The 16,329-nt window shown below is 47.7% G+C and overlaps 1 protein-coding gene across 1 annotated transcript in view; it reads right to left on the bottom strand.

The window, feature by feature from the left end:
- Positions 1–11,679, bottom strand: part of hhip (hedgehog interacting protein) — a 34,684-nt gene extending 23,005 nt beyond the window's left edge. Inside the window, exons 1-3 of the mRNA XM_034291267.1 lie at positions 11,012–11,679; positions 7,551–7,743; positions 1,828–1,972 (exon numbers count right to left, since the gene is read on the bottom strand). Of these exons, the coding sequence (XP_034147158.1) occupies positions 1,828–1,972; positions 7,551–7,743; positions 11,012–11,284 (611 nt within the window). The 5' untranslated portion in view covers positions 11,285–11,679. The remainder of the gene's footprint in view (positions 1–1,827; positions 1,973–7,550; positions 7,744–11,011) is intronic.
- Positions 11,680–16,329: the final 4,650 nt, after the last annotated feature.

Raw genomic sequence — 16,329 nt, forward strand, 5'->3', positions numbered from 1 at the left:
AAGTGTACAAAACTGAACAGACAGCCCACCCCCTCCTCCCCCCACACACACACACACCTCCCCTCCTCAAAACATATATACTGATTGAGTTACAGTGACAGTTAAGTTGAAACCAGTGGTTTACAGAGGAAGAATGAAGCGAGAGTGCCACTGGGTTTGAGAAAGGGTTCAGATACTTCACTAGACAGGGAGGTTCATATGCAATGGCCATGCATGTGTACACACATTTGTGATTCCGTTGGAGAACAGTGGGGAGCAATGAGGGGTCGGGTGTGTGTGGGGCAGAGGCGTTGCTAGGATCGCAATACATTTGGGGCTTAGCCCTGGACGCCCAGGCCTAATGATGCCATTGGTGGGGAGGGTACCGCCGTGGAACATCTAAACCTTGTCATGGAACATCTAAACCCTGCCAAGGAACATCTAAACCCTGTCGTGGAACATCTAAACCCTGTCGTGGAACATCTAAATCCCCAACATGGAACATCTAAACCCCATCGTGGAACATCTAAACCTTGTCATGGAACATCTAAACCCTGTTGTGGAACACCTAAACCCCCTCATTGAACATCTAAACCCTGTCGTGAAACATCTAAACCCTGTCATGGAACATCTAAACCCTGTCATGGACCATCTAAACCCTGTCATGGAACATCTAAACCCTGTCGTGGAAAATCTAAACCCTGTCATGGAACATCTAAACCCTGTCATGGAACATCTAAACCCTGTCATGGAACATCTAAACCCTGTCGTGGAACACTGCAGCAGCGTGCTAACACACATGAGGGCGATGACACTGTTTCCTGTTTCCCAAACGCAGACACTCACAGTTGCTGTTCCATTGAGTGTTTTGTTGGGGGGAGGGGGGGGTTGGGGGGGACGGGGACGGGGGGACGGAAGGCCTGTTCAGATGGGAAGAGTCGGCCCCACCAGATTCCCCTCAGACGAGCGGCTGCCAACAGATGCTATGTATCGCTCCTCAGCCGTTCCACAGATCATTGCAGCGTTCCTTTCTTTGCGTCATCACAGCAAGGGCTCATTACTAGGATGGACCAGAGCTCCATCATCCAGGAATGCCAGCAGCACTAAGCCGGCCCTCATAGACTCGACAGCATCGGCATAGTTCCACAGGTCTGGTCCGGGTCCAGATGGCAGGACGGTCAGAAGGTCACGTACATCAGCCGGGGGGTTGGAGGGTGGCGGGGGGGGGATGTGGAGCGACCTGCTTTCCAAACTGCACCCTACCCACTAGGTGCGCCGCTTCTCACCGGGGCCCATGGGACTTGGGTTGACGCGGCCCTGTTGGTCATTTGGGAGACGCGCGTCGTTCACTCAGTAGCAACCAGGGATCCAATCCGGGGGCTTAGGGGCTCTCTCCTCACACCGGCGGACAAAGGGTAGAAATGCGCCTGTGATCTACAGCCGCCCGCTAGCACTGAGGGAGCACTGGCCCGCGGCTTCCGGCTAACGCAGGCCAAGCATTTCTATTGTTCGACTAAAGCCGGGGCCGAATGCAACCCAAACAAACAGCCGGCTCTGGTGATCACTGGGGATAGCTGTGGCATGTGAATTTGGGGCGGGGGGCGGCATTCCACTGGTACATGGAGGGGGATCATCCAGGCGTGGCTTGGGCATGATTTTCATGACCCGTAGGTGGGGGGGGGGGGGGTCATTGGCCAGTCGAAAGTGCTCACTGGATTCCGGGTGTGGGGGGAGAGACTGATGGGAGAGACTGATGCTTCCCTCCCTGAATTCACCGACAACAGCCCTTTGTGGAACGGCAACTTAATTTTTAAACGATGTATTGCCTAGTACGAAACCGGTACAAACCTGTTTATGTCTTCGACGTTCTCATCACCCAGGTAGTTGGAGTCTTGCCCCCGCGTTTGTTTTCGCTGAAAATCGGGGAAGCACAAGCCTCCGTCCCTCTTGCCGTAATACTGGCAGAATTCATCCACGTCGGCCTGGAACAGCTCTGGAAAACCCCACAGACAAGAGACGGGGAGATTGCCATGAATCAAGTGACAACATCACACCGCGTCTAGAATCCCCGATGCGAGTACATCATCAAAATAACCATCAAGCCGAACCAAATCCCCTCTTAGTTATGGCTGCCCTTAATGCACGTTTACTCGGCTTTAGTTCCTTAAGTCCTCAGTCGTTTGGGTTTCGAGTGTTGTGAGCCAAACTAAATCCCGGCTAACTCTGGGCTAAACAAGTGAAGAAACCCTTGGCGGGGGGGGGTGGGGGGGGGGGTTAGGGGGCAGACTAGACAGGCCAACCGGTTTGGATCTGAGCCGGATGGAAGGTATATGCTCATCAGCCAGTTCATCGCCTATCCAAATCGGCAGTGGAGCACCAACCAGGAAGGCCACACCCTAATTGACCTTTATTTTTTAGCTCTCATCTCCTCAGCTGGGATACAAAGATTTTTTATATTTTAACACAGGCTGCTGCTAAGATTCAATTAAACTACAGCAAGGAGGCCATTCCAAATGGTTCCCCTACTCGCTGTGTGGTGCACTGGTTTTTACCAGACCCACTGCCCTATTGGGCTCTGGTCTAAATGCAGCTGAACTATGGAGAGTAAGGGTTCCCGTTGAGAAAGTATACCAACAGTTCTGGCCTTCATCAAGCCTGAAGGCAGCATATGGGAGCAGCATGTGAAATTCGAAGCATTCTAATTCAACACTAACCATTGTTTAATTAACATCCCAGTCCTCCAAACACTAACAGTCACATTTTTTTCCGGGAGGAAGAAATATTCTGCCTGCTCAAAACCCAAATGGAGAAAGGACGTTCCCGAGCGGTGATCGATTGTATTCCACCGCTCGCTCAGACTTCTGGAAAGGTTAAAGCAAAACGGCCCCAATCACACTGTTATTTCCTCAGAACATCTTTATTTCTCTTGGACCAGCCCGGCTGTACTGCCCATAAAGGTAGTCCAAGAATAGCGTATAGGGTACAAATGTGATCTGAGAAAAAAATCCCATTCAGAAACAGCAGCCTCAACCTAAAAAACCTTCCCAGTGACTCCGCTATTCCAAGGCCTCCACCCACGTCCTTATTGTGCTAGCTGGGCAAAACCACTAACGTGGTGAAAAGAATGCAAGCAACGGTGGATCTTACCTAAAAACAACTGTGGCGATATTGTTTCCTTAGCACGGCCCTCTGAGGGGCGGAGGAGCAGGAGAGCAAATACTACAGTGGTAAAAACACAAACAGGACTGGCTGTCTCTCCTTTCATCTCCCCTTTCACACCTCCGTGACACCCTCCACCCTCAGCCCCCTGGACACCGACCGCAAGGCTTCACCACACCACCGCTGGAGGTGATAGGATATCCCACCAAACATCTAAACACAACACGGAGATCAAACGCTCCCTCGGGAAACACACACAAACACAAACCCGCTAGCAGTCGCGATTCGCGGGCCTATGCCACCCACTTGCTTTGCGCCGTTAGTTATCTCAGCCGCGCTGGTCCAGTGACCTCAGGTGCGGAGGCGGAAGGGGGAGGGGCAGCCAGAGGAAGGAGGAGTGGTGGGAGGCCTCTAAGTTAAAGTGAGACTCGGGTCGTAAAAGGATTTATGGGAAAAAAACTAGCTATAACTACCCAAAATGTATATGGAAATCTATGGACCTTATTTTCCAAAATGAAATTGATTGGGAGCTCATTAAAAAATTAAACTAGCTTCTCCGGCAACCTTTATTGGTGGACTCTATGCATTTGAGAGTTTTGTGGTGATTGCTTGAATATTTTTGTCTGTAGAGCAAGCAGAGTAAATAGAATAACAGAAAGTATGTAAAAAATGTAGAGTTGTGCTACGCCATACAGGCAAGCACACCTAATTGGCTGTAAGCTGTGGTATATGAGACCGTGTCCCATGAGATTGACAAAACATTCCTTTTCACGATTGTAATTCAGTCAGTAATCAGTTTACAACAGCATCAAGGCATAGCAGAGGTTTCGCTATATGACCTATACGCCAAGGTAAAGCTCTGTTCTTATGCAGGATGCATCACAGAGGGCCGCAGTGAACTGGCCATGTACCCCCTCAAGCCCCCCCCCCCAGTCCCATAGGTCTTCATTATAAACATTTAGGTGCCTGGATGACTGTAGGCACACAACACGCCCGCCACACTCGATAACAGACGGTGATTGCGGCAGGTACATTTCAAGACCCCAACCGACGCGACTGTAAACCGAGACATGATATGAAGGGATGTTGTGAACAGATCCTTTGCTCTTTTCTGTCTCGTCGTGCAAGAAGTGCACAGCCGAATTGGGAGCTGAAGAGATATTTTCACGCTGAGCGGGAGGATATTTAAAGATGCAGCAAATGCTACAGTTCAAATGCACCACTGCTGGTCAGTACGTTGCATGTGTTCATGCCAAATCAAATAAAGTTCTGAAAGGTTTTAGAATGTATTCTTCACTGTCCAGGGTCACGGCCAATGGGTGAACCCCGCCTGCTCAGGGGGAGCGGGGCATGAAAATAGACACATTTCCATTTTACACCCACACACTTGTAAAACACCTGTGTGAAACAAGCCAAAATAACAGAAAATTAAACCAAAAATGTAACAGTTTGATGAATATGAATGTTTGCATGTCCAGTATTCCTTTAAATGCCAAAATGACATGAATCCAGACAGAGACTCTTAAATCCATAGGAGGAAAAAAACGTTGTGTCCTGAATTACATTTACTTAAAGGACCATCCAATTTGGAGAATTTATGGTTAACAGAGCATAGTCGTCTGTCTCTCCCTCTCTCTCTTTCTCTCGATCTCTCTCTTTCTCTCGTTCTCTCCCTCCTCAGTGCTCCCCACTTTGATTGTACTGCCAGAGAAAAAGAAAGGCGAAAGAGAGCAAGAGGAAAAGAAAGCGAGAGAAAGAGAGAGCGAGAAAGAGGAGGGGGAGAAAAAAGATCCCCCTTCCAGGCAGTGAGCGAGCGCTAAGGTTTTACTTCCATCTGGTTATCTTCCAAGACAACCTGGGTGGCCACCCAAAGTACTTGACATCTTGATGCACTTCAGCAGCTTTACATATACACAACCTTTGTAGAAAAATAAATGTGTCATTCGTCACCACATATGCTGATCTGTGTAGAGAGGGAGAAAGAAAGGAGGGAGGAACGGGGCGGGGGGGGGGCGCGATTTACTCCTCTGGCTCAGGCTCCTGGTATCAAGCTCTGGGTTTAACTGTGATCTCTCCCTGCTGTCTGCCAACTCACTGGCTGGTGTCTCAGTCCCTCTTCACCAAACCCCCACACATACTCCTCTCTCTCCTTAAGGCACTAATTGAATTGCTTCCCTCATGGCCAGTAGGTGAAGATTCCTGCGCCTGGAGGAATTGGTTTGACTGTGATGGAATGTGAGGGTTCGGTCGGCGGGAGGTGTGTGGCGACGGCGGGCTAGACCCACCACATTGGGTGTTTTGAAACTGTTCTCCGCTCAGCCAATCGCGGTCGTATCTAATCTGCTCGCGGCAGCGAGGAGAGGAGGGAGACTTGGCCGGGGCACAGCCACAGCCGACGGATCTGAGGGAATGTGCACTTTACTGGGAAGCAGACAGGTAGCGGCACTTCAAAGGCCCCTTCTTCTGAGGACGGGGAGCATTCAAAGAGGGATCCTATCATCTCTCAGTGCCATCGTACACAGGCGGACTCCGGGTGTCATGTCATCTCCTGGATTGGTTAACATCGGAGAGGAGGCTGTCTTATTTTCTCGGGTAGCATGGCCATGTCTGCCAGTGCGGGGAAGCGTTCCAGGGCTGGGTAGAGGGGTGGGTAGAGGGCTGGGTCCAGGCTGGGTAGAGGGCTGGTAGAGGGCTTGGTAGATGGCTGGGCTAGGCTGGGTTGACGACTGGATAGAGGGCTGGTAGTGGACTGGATAGAAGGCTGGGTCCAGGCTGGGTTGACGACTGGATAGAGGGCTGTGTCCAGGCTGGGTAGAGGACTGGATAGAGGGCTGTGTCCAGGCTGGGTAGAGGACTGGATAGAGGGCTGTGTCCAGGCTGGGTAGAGGACTGGGTAGAGGGCTGTGTCCAGTCTGGGTTGACGACTGGGTTAGAGGGCTGGTAAAAGGACTGGATAGAGGGCTGGGTCCAGGCTGGGTAGAGGACTGGGTTAGAGGGCTGGTAAAAGGACTGGATAGAGGGCTGGGTCCAGACTGGGAAGAGGCCTGGGTATAGTGCTGGGTCCAGGCTGGGTTAGAGGGCTGGTAGAGGACTGGATAGAGGGGCTGGGTCCAGGCTGGGTTAGAGGGCTGGTAGAGGACTGGATAGAGGGGCTGGGTCCAGGCTGGGTCGAGGTCCAGCAAGGCAGCTAAGCAGCTCTGATGGTGTTTACGTTCCATTGAATACACCACAGAGGAAAACAAACGGCCGGTGTGACTGGCGTTTCTCTAAACAGGCCGTTAGTTTGTGTGTGCGCCGGCGGCTCTGTGTGAGGCCCTCCCCCGGTGGTGGTGTCAGAGCTGCTCATGTCTAGACCGTAGCCAGGGTCCTCACCACATACACATCCCCAAACAGCCCAGAGCACGGCAGAACCACGCCGCTGACATCAGCCACGCCGGCTTAGAGGGCCGGGCTCATAAAATCCTCAATTTACAACTATCTGGCAGGTTGTAGGCGCTTTGCGTGTATGTGTGTGTGTATGTGTGTGTGTGTGTGTGTGTGTGCGCGCCGGTTGCATTTAAATTGTATGAATTGATTGAAATTTAAGGGAAGTCTCTTCACACTTTTTGCCCGTTGTACCCAGAAAACCGTGTTCCATGTAGCACGTCTCCAGCAAACTTCCCCTCCAGTTCAAATGTAAATAAGGATCCTCACAGCACTGCCAAACTTAAAGGTCTATAAAAACAACAAAACACGTCAAGCATTTGTAACTATGCTAGCGCAAGGAAATAAATCCTGTCCTCCTGGTGCCATGAAACAGCATGCCGTGCCGGGTTGCTTCAACGTGCCGCCTGAGCAACTAAGTCGTAAAGAAAGAAAGAAAAAAGAGAGAGAGAGTGAAGGAAGAGAGAGAGAGAGAGAGAGAACAGCTGAACAATCTTTGTGGACCGTCTTGATCGCCCGGTCTACTGTGTGCAGTCTGACTAATTAACAACGGGCCGGGCCGACGGCTGGAGTGGGCAACGTCTGCACGCCAGGGTGGGCAGAGTGGGATCGGGACGAAGCAATCCCTGCGCATGGGGGGGGGGGGGGGGGGGGGTTCGAGGGAGGCAGAAACCCTGAGCGATGCCACCAAGTAGAGGTGAGGTCAGGTGTACGAAGCCTACATTAATAAATATTCCTCCTTTGGTACTAGAATGGTTACCTGGTACTTGTCAGTAACAGGTGTAATACTATGGTTACCTGGCACTTGACTGTAACGGGTATATTAGAATGGTTACCTGTTACTTGTCAGTAAACGGGAGATGTGGAATGGTTACCTGGTACTTGTCAGTAACGGGAGAAGTGGAATGGTTACCTGGTACTTGTCAGCAATAGGTGTAGTAGAATAGTTAGCTGGCATGTTTCAGCAGCAGGTGTAGTAACATTCTTACCAGGTATGTGTCCGCGGCAGGTGTAGTAAAACTCTCTGCAGTAGTCCTGGCAGAGACGTGGCAGGTGGGGCTCCCTGAGGGGGACTTTGTCTGACTCTGCGGAGTGGAACAGCACCTGGGCGTTGGGTGAACAACGCGCACACTTGATCTCCTCCAGGAGACGGCTGCACTCTGTGTTATTGGTGGAGAAGATCTGGGGGAGGGAACACACGCAGCAAGGACCAATGACTGGCTGGAATGCGAATTCTGTAAACATGAATGTGTTTCTGGCCATTTGCTGGAATGTCAGCGATGTTGGCTAAACATTGTTGTAAGACATTAGCAGAGTGATAGATGATATGAAATACCTGAAATGCTACACTTTAGGAGCTTTGTTTTTGGTAAAGCCAGTAACTATATTTACATATTTCCCAACGTTTTAACGTCACTTTTAAACACAGATTACTTAACTTTCTGAGAGAAATAGCCCTTAATTCCTTTATTTATGTAAGAATGCAAACGGTCAAATTACATTTCCCATGTCAGAGTATGGATGGGCAAAAATGGATGAAGGCAAATTTGTCTTTTGGGAGGGGGGGGGGGGGTGGGGGTTTACGTTACTTAGGTCGCTAAACAAACGTAAACAAGAGATTTAGACCGTAGAAATTAGCGGGGATTATTTACGTAACAAATTAGGTGTAATAAAACACAGTGTAATCTGTCCTGCGTTTAGACATGTGCAGTGGTCGGGCAGCAGCCTGGCAGCCTGGCTGGCAGTGCTTTGCACTGTGTGAGGTCCCGCCGTCTGTAAACACCAATTTAGAGATAGACAGGCACATCATTCCTGCACTGGTATCAACCAATTAGCAGTCTGTCCAAGTCAATTAGGCCCGCGGACCTAACATATGGATGCCTCCCTCCCTCCCTCCCTCTCTTTCTCAATCTCGCTCAGTTCAACCATAACCTGACTGGTTCCAGAAGACAAAACATGTGGGAGCGTCTGTTAACGATACAGCCACGCTGCGGTCTTGTTCAAGACCGTTTTGCGACCGCAGCTTGAAAACGGGTCCTTACAACCAATGCGCGGAAGATGGACAAAGTAGTGTTTGTTCCACTCCTCTTTATCGGGGACGGTGTAAAACACGCAAAGGTTTAGGCTTGCCAGGAGCACAAACACAAAGGTTAATAAACTCCGCTCTGAAAGTGGGCTTCAGGGCCAAAACTCAGAGCAGCTAAAACCCATTAGCCCTTTGAAGTGTTGACATTCCAGCATTAAACAAGAGCAGCGCAGGTTTGGCTAAAACCTGCACAGTCCGTATCTCTGTGGCGTAGCACGACTCTCTCTCCGACTGCCTAGGCGTTTAGAGCTTGATGCCAGGCACCGGGTTCTACTCCCGCAATGAGGAAATACACACACTAAAAAGTATTTACTGGCTGTATATTAGGTCATTTTCTGACAAAGTCTCCACTGGGGAACACATGCTACTACATTAATACCCCTACTAACCTCCAAGGCCTTCTGTGTTGCCCCAGTGGGCATGACCGCCTGCCTGCCCTCCTGCTCTAAATTGCCCATTGATTCGTTGTGCCATGTATCGGCAGGCGGTCCGTGGACAGGAGCGTTTGTGTGCTATCTGCCGTGCCCCGTGCCCATATGTCGCTGGGATGGGCTCCAATGTTGCCATCACCCCCCCCCCAAAAAAAAAAAAACGGAAACAAAAGGACCTTTGTTCGGCCGTGTTTAGCTGCAGCGATTTACCACCAGTTCGTTTATAGAAAGCAGAGAGCAAAAATATCAGTCCGCAGGCTCGGTGGGAGTTGGAGCGCTGTTTTAGCATTACAAGAGGAACGGAAATGCAAGGGACACAAATCTCCAAGAGGTAAACATACAGATATATGTGTGTGTGTGTGGGGGGGGTGGGTGGGGTCACAACACATTAATAACATAATATTACCAGTTCACATTGACAGCAAAATGCCAAGTCACCGCCATAAGCACATTAAAACAGGTTGTTGTCCTCTGCACTGAGACTTTATCAAAAAGCCAATGTGTAAATAGCTCATTGTGGACCAGCAGCTGTTACAGGATGACTTGATAGGATCTGCACAATGGCTTTGTCAGTGAAATTGCCGGAACAAACATATCAATGCACAAAGACACACTTGAAAACAATTGCTTGTCATTCAATCTCAGACAATGTGGGCCGCACAAGCCTCATAAGGTCTCACCATCGGGAATCAGAGAGAGAGAGAAAGAGACCACCAGAAATTGCCCCTATAGAGAAAAGAGACTGTGCTGTAGGCAAGACTAAGACTGGTGTTAAAAAGCTTAAACAAAACACTTGTCCTTTGGGAATAGGTGTAAGTTAGCGAGGGGTGAGGTGAGGGTGAGAGGCGGGAGTGAAGGACAAATAATTCTCTCTGAAAGGTATTAACGCTTGGACAGAGCCAAGGGACGGAGGGGGAGACTGATGTTCTCCAGCTTCACCCATTAGTGAAACTAACAAACACAATGGTGTTGTTGTTATTCTTTTGCCATAAGCAAAGAAAGCTCCGTGTGTGGGCAGCGTGGTTGGGCGATGTCGAGGTTATTTTTGTTCTTTTACTTTTTCCTACTATTTGCATGACTTGAGCAAATTAAATAACGCAATATGCCTTTCTGTCACAACACAAAGTGCGATACCACCCAACCGCATGTGTTCATTCGTTGGAAGCAGTTTGCATTTGAATAGAGCGAATTCTACCGTGAACTCCGCATTATGCAATTGAATTTGACAGTTGTTTTAATGTAAAACGTAGAGCCAATATTTCAGCGCCAAAGACAGAATATCCATGGACAGTGTTAAAGATGTGTTAATGTGGTCGCACCAGACACCACAGTCTGTAACGGACAGATGCTGCGGCGCACGCATTAATATAGAAATAAGGACGACGTTATAGCACAAACCACTGGTGCGAGACATTCTCAGCGCGCTGACAAACAAGCCACACGTGCGCATAACTACGGAGTGCGACGCAAAGAAAACTTTGAAAATATTAACCATCATCAAAGCTGCGACCTCATTTAGAATTCGTTCTTACGTGCGTTTATTTTTTAGCGTGGGGATGACCCTGAAGGCTTACAACAAATAACCTTTATGCAAAACAATGTACAACTTTGGACTCCTTTGAGCCGCACAAAAAACCTACAGGAGTCGTGTTGTTTCTCACAATTAAACACCCTAGTTAGCCACAAAATTAGTTTTGCATTTGTATAGATTTATACATATTTAATGACATGACAGACCAAGAAAACTAAACGAAACAGCCTAGAGCAGAGCAGGACCAAACCATCATTTTATAAAACGTTACGGTTTAATTCTACTGACACCATCCCATCATCTCGTGGATTCTAACGCTGCCAACAAGTCGGAAAGACACACCACGCAGTAAATACACTACAGGCTGCTTTGAAAGATAGAAGTATGCAGAGTTCAACATACCCTGGCGTCCCTCCGGTGGACTATTTGATAAGCAGCACGCCTGGTGGGGCAGCAGGACACACGAGGGTACAACCTGTGACAAACTTCCCCGCTGCTCGCACCGCCGTCGACTGACAGTTTCCTATCCCTTTTCTTCAGTCGCTTGGGCATGCTCCCGTCGTAACATCTCCTTCTCCTCGGACTGCTCTCTCCCTTTTCGCCAAATTTCGCATCCCCACATTCCCACACGTTGACTGCGATAGCCAACACGAGCACAAATTTCAAGTGCCTCATATTAAAAACAATTATTGGAAGGAAAATCACTGAATAACTGAAAATCAAAGTTTGTATATCCAAGTCTGTAATTCTATGAGCTGTATATCAGGTAAATATTATTATACCAGAATACAGAAAAAGCATTAACATTCATTAATGTGAATTAAATATTTGCCAAAGAAAAATTGCTAACTAAAATAAATTAATGGAAGTGCTGGTTATGATGTCATATTAACTTATAGAAATGCATTTTCCTCGTAAAAAAAAATTTCAGCTTAATAAATAAACTCTGAAAATTGCTGTAACCTTAATTTGAGTCCTTCCTTATGATTTAAATCCCGTTTTAGCACAGTTCACTGAATTAAAAAAAAGTAGGCACAAGTTGTCTCTCACTAGATCCTCAGAGCGCTCACATGTTTCTCCTTGCTCTTTCCTCCTTTTTAACCAGCGCGCGAGAAGAGGAGCGAGCACCGTGACGTACTACAGAACGAGTACGCGCATTTGGCCCGAGTCGGGTATGTAGGGCAGGCAACATCCGGGAAATACAGAACAAAGAAGGGCCTACCTGTTCGTACTCAACAGTACAGTCTAAATGTGTCATAAGCCATAGCCTACAGAAGAACAGAAGATTTCAGAAGTCAAGTGTGCTAGGCTGTTTCAGAAATCAATTGTGCTACAGGCATTTTCTTTTCTAGGATTGCAAACTGTATTGCATGTATATATTTCCTAATTTCGTCCAGGCCACAGTAAACATGGTCATCTACACAGCATATTTCACCCAAGAGGATGTAAATGCTCTTGCAAATGCTGAGCTGTGACAGAGGGTGCAACTTGTGTACTGGTTCCTATACATTTTTGTGCCCATGTGATTTGTTTTAGGTGCTAATCTGCAGACAGAAAGCTTGTAGCACATCACATTTCATACATATTGGTCATTCAGTGCTAAAGTGGTAGCAAAAAAAAAAGTTTTTCTAAATGAAAAAGTTTTTCTAAATGAAATCCATGTTGGTGAACCTGTGTGTCCGCAAAGCCGGCACTATTCCTTCTTGAGGAAGATTCCTTGTGGGGAGAGGGACATATGTAGCAAATGTAACAAGGTTTGGTCAAATGGGGTATGGTGTGTGATCTTAAAAAAAAAGAAATTCAATTGCTTTTATAGCACAGGCTATAAGTGATGGCAAGCAGTTTGAAAATTGGGTGTGGCATAACATTTTAATATTTCCATTGGCTAATATTTAAATATACTAAACTTCTCCTATTATTTTGAGTTTTCGTTTCATTTCACTTTTGTTCATCATCAATTTATTACCATCCAATAAGATGTCTGTGTGTTACGTTATGATATTCAAACGTTGATATTTCTTTTACACAGATGTTTTCAAATGACTGCAAAACTAATTTGCCCATAACCACATGGACACTCCATGAGCCACCATACCATATATGTTAAAACCAACTGGCAACATAACGCCAAAATCAGCAATCTGGCCGGGATTAAAAGGTATTCCTGTTCCTCTGAAGGCCCCGATAAGACAAAGCCAAACCCAGGACAAATCTTCTTTCATTCGCCTCTCTATTCAGAGTGATTACACGATACCAATCCGAAAGGCAAGGGGAATGTCCTGTGGCAATTACACACACACACAAAAACGCTCCCTGGAAACATGCGGAAGAGCTGGAAATCAGTTCCATTCCCGCACCTGTTCTTCCTTGGGGGTCCGACGGCTCGGCCGGTACTGTCCCGAATCCGGCGGACTGCTTATCTACAGGAATCTAGAGCGCTTCAGAGGAATCCAGCCTGATTTGACTGTGGGGCAATTATGGAAATGACTCTGCGCTGCTGCTACAACACAGACCTGCTGCCTGCCAAATCAGACCTGAAGAATTACCCCCCCCCCACTCCGCCCGCTGCATGCTGAAGCCGTTTGCTGCATTCTTTAGTGTTAGCCCACCGAACAGTTTTTGCGACCAAATTTAGCCATGGCCAACCGTGCTGCACGTTTCTCAGCGGGATGTACAGAGCGGACAGGCTGACACCCGGGTCGGCCGGTCGACATGTAGCTGGAGGAGAAGCAACGCAGCCTCTCTGAGAGCCGTACTGTGGTGTACGGCGGCGTGGTTGGACGCGGTGAAAACACCGGGAATGCCGCTGTGGGACACAGGAACTACACGCAGTGATCCACCAGACAGCCGAGGGGGAATCAAAAGGGGACGGAATGAGAAAGAAAACGTAGCTCTGAGCTAACATTTTGTCGCACTGTTCTGGATTGGCTTCAGATCTATGCAAACAGCCATGTTCAACCAACCCACCCTAATTCACATGTGCTTCTAAGTGTTTACATCGAAAGGTCCCTCTTGTCCTAAAGAGCTGGTCTCAGGTGGAGCAATACAGGTGAACAACTTGGGAATACCATAGTCTGGAATACTGCTTTAGGCCTGATACTGTTAGTATAGCTTGTATTTTTATCATGGAAAATATTGATTTGGCTTAAAGACGAGATGTGAGATCTTAAGCATAATACATTTGCATAATATGTTGAATTGGATACATAACCTATTGCTTAAATCAAACATTTCTACAGTACAACCATTTTTTATAAATTGTATAATTTTTTTTTTGCAGATCACAAAATATCATGGATTGGGGAAAATACATCATTGGAATATGTTGTACAAACAAACCGGACCCATTTTGGCAACACTTTTACAACTACTGGTTAGAATTACTCAAAAAATAAATCCACAATGCATCTTTTAAACATATGTATTTAAAAGATCATTTAAACACCTCAGTTTTTCCCCTAGTTTGTTTCTGCGGGGTAAGTTGGGAAATTCTTGTCCAGTTTGTGTTACTCAGCATGTGATTCTCAGATGGAGGGAAGGAGAAGTAGAATATCCCATGGGATTATGGTTAGGTTTGTGTATGACCACACAAAGATCAACAACATGGTTCTGCAGCTCAGTTAGATCCTCTTGTACCCTCCTCCTCCTCTACAGGGGATATACCTCAGCTAATGCTTTTCATCTTTCTGTGTCATGTTCAGTAGAGCCCGCAGTTGCAAAAAATTTCTTTAGAAAGAATGTGAAGTAGCTTACTTAATTTACATTCTTATTTTATATCTTCAGTTGATACAAGTGAAATGTGAATGTGACAAGTTCTACATCACACGTTTGGTTTCATATCTCTAGTGTGTTCAACAGGGATTCAAGACTTATCAAATTCACAAAAACTATCATAAAAATAATGCCTGAAGTGTGCTTCATCAGCCAGTATAAGAATTATGTGTTTTTAAACACTGGTAAGCCTATTGGTTTCATTATTATTGTGAAACCGACCCTGGTCTCACCGAAAGACATATAATACTATACAGTACGTTCCTCAAGACATATCACAAAGTTCAGTCATCCAGTCTATATCCTGTTTTACAACTGGGTTAGTTGTGATTTGTATGATATTTTACAACCAAATCGAATGTTGTGTTACAGATTTACGTGCAGGATAGTACGAATTTGCCTGAGACCAAGCTACAACTGTAGACCAACCGGGTGTCATGGCTTGGTGACAGACAGCACTCTGCTCACTGACTCCCCATCCCTCTTGCAGGCACGACTCGCCTCACACCTCAGTTACTCACACCTCAGTTACTCACACCTCAGTTACTCACACCTCGTTACTACACCTAAAGCCCCTCGTCCTTCAGTTTTGTGATGCTCATGGCCAACTTAGCTGTAGGTCTCAGGGGCAATAAATACTGTGCCTGCTTGTGTGTGTGTGTGTGTGTGTGTGTGTGACTGCCACGGTCGTGATGATCCTCAGAAGCTTAATGTACAACGCAAAACACTCCCGGCAAACACTGGCCCTTCTAAACTCACTGTGTGGCTGGAAGTGCATCAGCTGGACTCGTGTGTTAGTCATTATCGTAAGCATATGGAGTTTGGTAGAGTTCTCCCAACAGGCATCAGAGTAACTGTACCTGTCTCTCAGTGGGTTCCCACTGGTAGTGGTCGTGATAGTAGGAGTGAGTGAACCTCGGCAATTCTGAAGTGTGTAGTAAGTGTTAAGTGCGTTTAACGTAATAAATGTGACTGTTCTGTTTCTTTTTGGTTTTTCTGACTGGCTGTCGCATGGCTTTTCACAAGAAGGCGTCATTTTAGAACCCCCCCCCCCCCCCGCCCCCTTTCATCTCATCCGTCCCTTTACCACACAGCTGGAACGTGTGACTCCCACACCTTCTTCGACGGGCCCGGGGTTTGGCCGCGCTAAGCTCTGGGACGTGCTGAGCATGGAAAGTGTTCACGATGTCATTAATAGTCGTGACAACAGCTTAATGAGGCCTTCGCCATCTGTTTATGAAAGCTTTGGTAGGAAGGGCGGAGGAAAGAAAACTATGATTCAGTAGCACATTTTCAGCTGTGTGTGGGTGTGTGTGAGTGTGGGTGTGAGTGTGTGTGTGTGGGTGTGGCCTGATTTCCACTTGAACCCGGTCAAAACGGACGAGGACGTTTGAAGTGTCGTGACTTACAGCGGGAGTCCGCCACATTGAGTCAGTAGCTGTAGCCTGGGCCTTTGGCCCGGTATCAACAGCCTCTAAATTGCCGCGCTTCAACAGTCACACCTGGGGATCACACTCACTTCAGCCACCCCCTCCCGCTTTTCGACACGGCGTGTTGGGGTCTCGTTGTAGCATGGGGGTCCCCCAGACTCGGCGGAAGGAAATGAACTGGAGCGGAACGGGAACACTGCGGTGTGGCTGGTCCCCCGATTTGGTTTTGTCCGTGGATGCTCTACAGGGACGTTGTGTGACCAGACCCCTGGTGGGCAAAACCTAATGGCCGTGGGGTACTCCTCTATCATAAACTAATTGCTTTACCCCCCCCCCCCCCCCAACTCCTCCTTATGTAACGATTTGTGCTGTGTGACGTCCTGGAAAAGAGCTCCCTCGGAGCTCCCTTCTCGCTCCCCAAGATACCGTTCTCTTGTCCTCTACAACAGCCCTGAAGGACAAGTGCGACCGCACGCACAACAGTTCCGTTTCACTTGAGGGACGTCCACCTCGGCATGA

The sequence above is a fragment of the Esox lucius genome, chromosome 25 (genome assembly GCF_011004845.1).
Source record: "Esox lucius isolate fEsoLuc1 chromosome 25, fEsoLuc1.pri, whole genome shotgun sequence".
Lineage (NCBI taxonomy): Eukaryota > Metazoa > Chordata > Actinopteri > Esociformes > Esocidae > Esox > Esox lucius.